At 37.5% G+C, this 6,826-nt stretch overlaps 1 protein-coding gene across 1 annotated transcript; it reads right to left on the bottom strand.

Moving 5' to 3' along the window:
• Nucleotides 1-4,295: 4,295 nt before the first annotated feature.
• On the bottom strand, nucleotides 4,296-6,496 carry LOC114461117 (protein BTG3-like). Its single transcript, XM_028442957.1, has 5 exons — nucleotides 6,459-6,496; nucleotides 5,758-5,931; nucleotides 5,403-5,540; nucleotides 4,522-4,663; nucleotides 4,296-4,428 (listed from the first exon to the last, which is right to left on the bottom strand). Exons 2-5 carry the CDS (start codon nucleotides 5,928-5,930, stop codon nucleotides 4,393-4,395), a joined length of 489 nt encoding a protein of 162 aa, XP_028298758.1. The 5' UTR covers nucleotide 5,931; nucleotides 6,459-6,496; the 3' UTR covers nucleotides 4,296-4,392.
• Between the last annotated feature and the right edge of the window lie 330 nt (nucleotides 6,497-6,826).

Genomic DNA, 6,826 nt, shown 5'->3' with positions numbered 1-6,826 from the left:
AGCCAGAGTCCTGTGGAGGGAGCTGAAGATCAGGGTGATGGCAAGGAGACCCTCCAACCTGAAAGAGCTGGAACTCATCGCTAAAGATGAATGGACAAAAATACCAGTGGACACATGCAAAAAGCTGGTCAACAACTATAAGAAGTGTTTGATTACTGTAATAACCAATAAAGGCTTTTCTATTATTTATTGTGAAGGGTATGAATAATTTTGGACATGCCACTTTTTGTTCAAATGTAAATAAAGGCTAGGATTTTTTTTTTTTTTTCCACAATGATGTCTCTTGTACATTGTCTTATTATTTTATGGGAGACACTTGTGTCATTTTCATTCAAGAAAAAAACTTACTGGTTGAATAAAAGTAACTTTAAGTCAAAATATGCCAGGGGTATGAATCATATTTATAAAACACCTTACACACAATCTCAAACAACTTCTATAGTTTCACTGTCAAATCTAGTTCAAATAAAATGCAGTATATAAATATCTGAGCCTACACTTATTATTACTTTGTGCACTGATACTTGCTACTGTGTATTTGTAAAACAAAAATTACTAAAACACAAATTTTAGAGAAAAAAGTCTCTGGGTTCACCAGAAATTTATGATATAAAATAGGAACCACTGCACTAAGCTGTCAGTTCATTGATGTGACTTTATTTTATGACTGTGTAATTGGTTAATCATGAACTTGTAACTTTTACAACTCAAACTACCTCTTTTTTTCATTTTAGAATGGCATTGCAAGATTTGCTGAATGGCCGACGCTCTGGCCCCTTTAATGGCTGCTGCCCCTGAAGGTGAAGGTGGTGAAATTAAAGGAGGAGGTCAGGGTAATTTCTTGGAAGAAAGACAATGATAATGTGGTCCCCTTGGACCAAAAGAAAAACAGAGTGTAGCACTCAGCGATGGAGTGACAGTGGTGAAGACCACCTTCTTTGAAGAATATTCCCAGCAGGTAACTGCTGAGAATACCTTCTACATGAAGGGCCACAGCATAGTGGGGAATGAGCCCCCTGCCACCTTAGGATAGTGAGAGGAACACGGTTCTTCACTGCTCCTCAGATGCAGGTTTCAAGATCACTGGAGGATGAGGTGAGCCTGCTGCTAGACCCCCCCCCCCTCTCCTGATGTCCACCTTGCCACAGTGCAGAGCCAAACAGGTCTGCTCACTGTGGAGGACAATGTGGTGATGGTTTGTCATTATAGAGTCACACACTACATTTATCCTCACACACTCACCACCGTTTGTAAGTATGGCTGTACATTGTGTAGGTTAGTGAAATCACACACCTTTAGGTCATGGTTGACAACTTCAGTAAACAGTAAAGATGAACTTTTATTCATACACTCATTACATGATGTGAACTTTTAATGCTTTGAACAATTTGGTGCCTTGTCATTGAATGTTCATTTCACGACAAGCAGCTTTTAGTTGCAGTAGAATAGCTTCTATTTGACACTAACATCTCCCTATGTTCTTTGTTAGGTGGAACCCGTCAGGATGAGGGAGGGGGTGTCAGGCCTGCAGTGCCTCATCAAAAGCTGACCCTGGAGCAGGTGAGATCTTCTGCTTGACTTTGTAGGAGGTCCAAATTAGATTGTATATTTTATGCCTATATCAACACTCACTGTTAGACACAAAAGCAAGGCATTAACTAAAAATTCAAAGCATGTTCGACCACATCACAGAACATTCACCCTTTAGGTCAAAAGCCACACTTTATGCACACCATCCAGCACATGTCCTGCTCTCTGTGTTAAGATTAAAAGTACAGTTGTCCTTATTTATATTTGTTTATTTATTACTTAAGCAATATTACACAAAAGGTTGCGCTGTTGTGCTGAAATCACATTTGCCAGATGACAAAATAACTGCAATGTCTTTATTCAAACACCAGATGGTGCACTATAAGTGTAGTGGCTACAACATTTGACCACAAGGGCCACACAGTTAGTGAGAGTAGTGATAAAACAATGTTCATGAAGTGAATAACATCACTTCCCTTGGTTATTTTATTTTTTATTTTATTGTCTGAATAAATGAAGTAAAACTAGTCCAGTGAAAGGGTTGTAACTATAAACTATGACATAAGAATTTGCAGTTATTTTATTAGAATCTTAGTATTTCTTTACAAGTTGTATTGGTAAAGGACAGTTCAATAAAAGTCATTATCTTAATGCACCAAAATTCTTCCACTAAAATATAAATTAGACATTTAAATTTGTAGATCATTATTATACAGGTCTATCCCACTTGAGATCAAGCTGCACTGTATGTGCCCCTGAGATACAATGTTTTTGACACCTCATGTACTTTAATTTTTAATGTATATAGAACAATTAAATGTGAATAAAATTGACAATGATAGCAGAAAATTGAAGCTTTCTCTCTGTTTTGGTCTCTGCTGTATTTTTGGGTTGTAGGTCTGCAAAACAAAGAGTTATGCCATGAGAAAAATAATATTTGACTGAGGATTTATAACTAACTAAACATCTAACACATTTTTGTTGTAATAACCATATCAATCTGTCGTTTATCAAAGTTGTCATTCATTTATTGATTGTTCTAAATGGTAAATCAATGTAAATTGAAACGTGTATAATTAAAAAAGCATAACTTCCAGTGTAATATTGCTTTTATCCAACAGTTCTACAAGCACATTTTATTAGTCAACAGTATTTAGCAACAACAGATTATGATTTGTTTATTTAATTATTTATTTGGCTCCTTCAAAACAAATAGATCCACAACTGGAAGGGAGACGAGGCTGTTGCCAGGCAACACAAACATTTTCTATTAGAAAGCCTGAACAGAGGAGTGATAACGTGTGTAAAAAGTCCCAGTGCTGTTGTTACTCTGGACCAAACACATTCCATGAGTGCTGATATAATCAAATGACTTGTTTGGAACTAACTGTTGTTTAATGTACATTTACAATTTAAAAATATCATTAACTGACCAATACATTTACTACTGCTGTCACCCTCTTTTATAGGATGGGACCAGAGTCATCATGAACCTCTGGAGAGAAGCTGTCCTGTTCCCCATCCTGCAGCACAGCAGGATTACAGTGACCCACCTAAAGGGTGTCACTAACCACTATGGCTTTCAGCTGCAGAGTACTAACAGTACTGCAGTACATGTAAATATTCATTTTTGTTTTCAATAGGATGATTGGTTCTTTTCCTCTATGTATATATTCATTCATCTTTCTCCTAACAGTCAGTGATATCTGCAGCCCAGGAGGTGGAGGTACTGTCCTGTCTGCCATCAGAGGAAGGGGAGTACATCCTTCTCCTCGGAAATTATGATGATGTCGTGGCCACCGACCTGTGGGAGCCTCTGGCCCCCATGCTCTATGATCCCCTCAGGGTCAGCATTGTGCTGCAGGGGGGGAGAGTTTCCACCATTACTCCTATTTAAAATAGGTGTAATAGGTGCATATGAGGTTGAAATAATATCTCTGCTTAACCAACAGCAATAATTAAATGTTGGCCATTGTTATATTGCACTTCTTGTAGTGTTGACCTTCGTCAGCATGTGCAGTCAAAGTAAAAGAATAAATAAAAAGAATAAAAAAGAATACACTACTTCTGATCATGTGTAGTATTATTTTTCATATACAAAATTTAATTTAGGTGATACAAACTACAACTGTCTAAATTGCAAAAGTCTTTGTCAAAGACGACCAGTATCTAAGCTATAAAAACTTGTTGAAAAAGAAAAGACATAGATCAGCCATTATTAAATTGTATTTAATGATAACAATGTTCCCATTGATAGTAAGAAGACCTTTTATATGGAATTGTAAACATCAAAGATTGAGGAAAGCTCTTCTTAATATTAATACTAGGCACAAATATCAGGTCGATGCTGTATTAGAAACACTTTTACCTGGAACCGTCTTCCCCCGTTTGGGTCACCATGGAGTCTCATGTGGACAATAAGATTTCTTTACCTTAAAGATATATTGTCCTGTATGGATTTGGAAAAAATTAGATACACAGTTAAAGGATCTGAAGACAATTTTTATAAATTATGTCTCCCTTTCCTGGATTACTTTGAAAGACCCACAACTTTATGTCTTTGTCCTTTTTGTTTTGTTTGGCAGCTGGTTACCAGTGATTTTCTGTTTAATGTTTATGGGGTAAAATAAAAGAAAATGTCAAATTCAAGATATGTTTATTGTACATTGATACATTCTTAAAAAATAAAGACTCTTACTGTACATTGATACATTGTTAATAAAAATAATAATAATGAGGGGACCGTGCCTCTGGTGGAGGAGGCACCCCTAGTTGGTTTGTCCAGGGGTGGGGGGTTCTGTCACGGGTCCGGTAGCTGTGCTGAGGCTGTGGAATGCTATGAACCATTCCTGACAGCTTCTTTTAGGGTTCCCAAGCTGGAGCAGCTGGATTTAACACCTGGGGAAGGAAAAGGTTGAAGATGAGTTCAAACACACAAGCACCAACAGTTTAAGAACAAGTGAGAGGGGGGCTTTCTGCTCCCTGGGTTACCTGGCACTTCCTGTTGGGGACGGTGAGGGGGGAGGAATGTGTGCTCCCCTCATCAGATGAACCCGAGTGATAGAACAATGTCATCTCATTCTTATCAGTGGAAAATGTGGCAATTGAGAAATCAAAATTCTGTTCTCCGTACCTGTGCAACAATAACACACACACACATGTCAGTTCAATGACAAATCATTTGAGTTTGATTTTAATAATAAACACGACCAATGGCTGAACAGTATGACCCCAGACACACATATCTGACATGAACATACTAATATCTGACCCCTCCCACATATCAGATTAAATGTTAAAACGGCCAGCCCCCCATTTTACAGGAAAAATACCTTGGAAATGTTTGATATGGTCCCAAAACATGAGGGTTTAGTCTGTGTCATTTAGCTGTTTCCATTTGGACTCACCCTCAAGTTTTGCACAAAATCCCACCCAGCCATGTGTTTACGTAGAGCGAGATTATGATCAAGATTGTGTATGTAACGCTCGCTTTTTATGGAAGAAAAATTGCATGTATATGTGTCATATTGTCCCCAAACATGCATGTGAAGCATTTCCATGTCATATTGGGACCAGATTTTAAATAAAGAGAAAAAACTAAAAAAGTTTAGATTTAATTTTATGATTCAGAACATGAATATCCACGATCATGGACAATCAGAGACCCTAATGTATATTATTGTTCTTTGATTATCAATAAATATTGTACTTTGTAAACTAGATGTCAAATGGGGGTGGGGCTAAACATAAGCTTGGTCTGACCAGAGTGTATACTGTTTATGCTCTGACTGACCAATAACCCAATAAACCAAACCTAGGAATAGAAAGTCTAAAAACAGAGTGAAGAATAATTGTGTGTTTTTGTTCCTCACCTGCCACAAACCTCTCCTGGATCCACCCACAGAGTGATTTCCCAGGGCAGCCCCAGGTCACCGTAGTGAACCCCACTTTCCCTGCAGGCACGCAGCAGCTCTGGGTCATATTTGTGGAACGCGTTCACTCTGATGCACCTGAAAAACACACAAGGATCAGCACTTTTAGCTGCTGAGGCTGACCAGAGGACAGCTAGGGTCACTCCATGTCATTTCAACACATTTTCAGGACATCACATGCACTTTGGTCTTAAAGAATTCTGAAATGTTTACCAATTGTTCCTAAATTATTCAATTGTCACACTGTTAATGACATGGAATGACCCACAAACCATGGGTGTCCCACTGAGCTTACCTGTACGCCTGGCCTTTGCTGGGCTTTTCAGGGACCCAGTGACCCTCAAACTTCTCCTGCAGCGCCACTGTTAGCCTCTCAGCAAACAAATCCATTTTCTCCACCTCCACCTTATTCTTTAATTTCACCAGCCTTTTCAGGAAGGAAACCACCGCTGCAATCTCGCTCTTCATCCTCTATAAGTAAAATAATAAAAACTTATATGATGATATACATAAACACAGTTAATCAAATCAATATCAAAAGGTTGATGTAATAAATTATTACATGGATATTATTTATTATATCTTTAGCCTTTGGAGTGATCAGCAAACACACAAATCTTCTTTCATATCTTTCAGGTGAGATACATTTAACAATATCATTTAATTTCAAAGGAAGAGAAACAAATTAGAATTCAATGCTTGCCTATTGAATTTATTTGTTATCCTTAAAAAAATAATTAGATATAGTAAAAAACGTGGCTAAGTTTAATGATCTACACTTATGAATATAAAATTATGCCAAAATTAAAACTGCCTTACACAAAAAATATTTAATTTAATCTTTTCTTTTAAAATCAAACTTCATCTGACAAAACTCAAGTAATTTAATCCAAAAAAAAAAAAAAAAAGCCGTATTGCCGTAAAATCTCACACATTGCTCACGGGGAGCCTCTAGTGGTCGCGATGTAAAATGCATATTTAAAATATTACACTTACTTTATTTGTTTGTGTTCGTCTTTAGTTATTCACTCTGATGAGGAGGATAAAACATGTAGTTTATCACCAGACTTTGTCTTAGAACTACTTCAGAAGCTGCTTTCATCTTCTGATGAGTTGTGCTTTATGACAGTTGATAACCATGGCAACTGGAGCAGAATCTGCGCATGCTCAGATGGCTCGAGCTGTGGTAGACACGTGTGTTGTCTGTCGTCTCCATCCGTGCCTGCTTCATACAGTCTACTTAAATATTCCCTGCTAGGTGAGCTGAAAATATTCACGGTGTAACACTGACTGTACTGCAATTGACTGTCATGGAATATACGTTTGAATGTCTTGTTAAGTTGTATTTTCTGATGGAATGTTAC

This window comes from Gouania willdenowi, unplaced genomic scaffold (assembly GCF_900634775.1).
Source record: "Gouania willdenowi unplaced genomic scaffold, fGouWil2.1 scaffold_93_arrow_ctg1, whole genome shotgun sequence".
NCBI classification, from domain to species: Eukaryota; Metazoa; Chordata; class Actinopteri; order Blenniiformes; family Gobiesocidae; genus Gouania; species Gouania willdenowi.
The sequence above is the reverse complement of the archived record's forward strand: the minus strand, read 5'-3'. Positions and strand labels throughout refer to the sequence as shown.

Excerpts from the sequence above, each read along its gene's own strand:
- LOC114461117 (XM_028442957.1), bottom strand. The coding sequence starts at position 5,930 with ATGAAGAGCGAGATTGCAGCGGTGGTTTCCTTCCTGAAAAGGCTGGTG. Across the intron at positions 5,541-5,757 it reads AGCAAAGGCCAGGCGTACAG|GTGCATCAGAGTGAACGCGT; the intron begins GTAAGCTCAGTG and ends TGTGTTTTTCAG. Across the intron at positions 4,664-5,402 it reads CCAGGAGAGGTTTGTGGCAG|GTACGGAGAACAGAATTTTG; the intron begins GTGAGGAACAAA and ends ATTGTTGCACAG.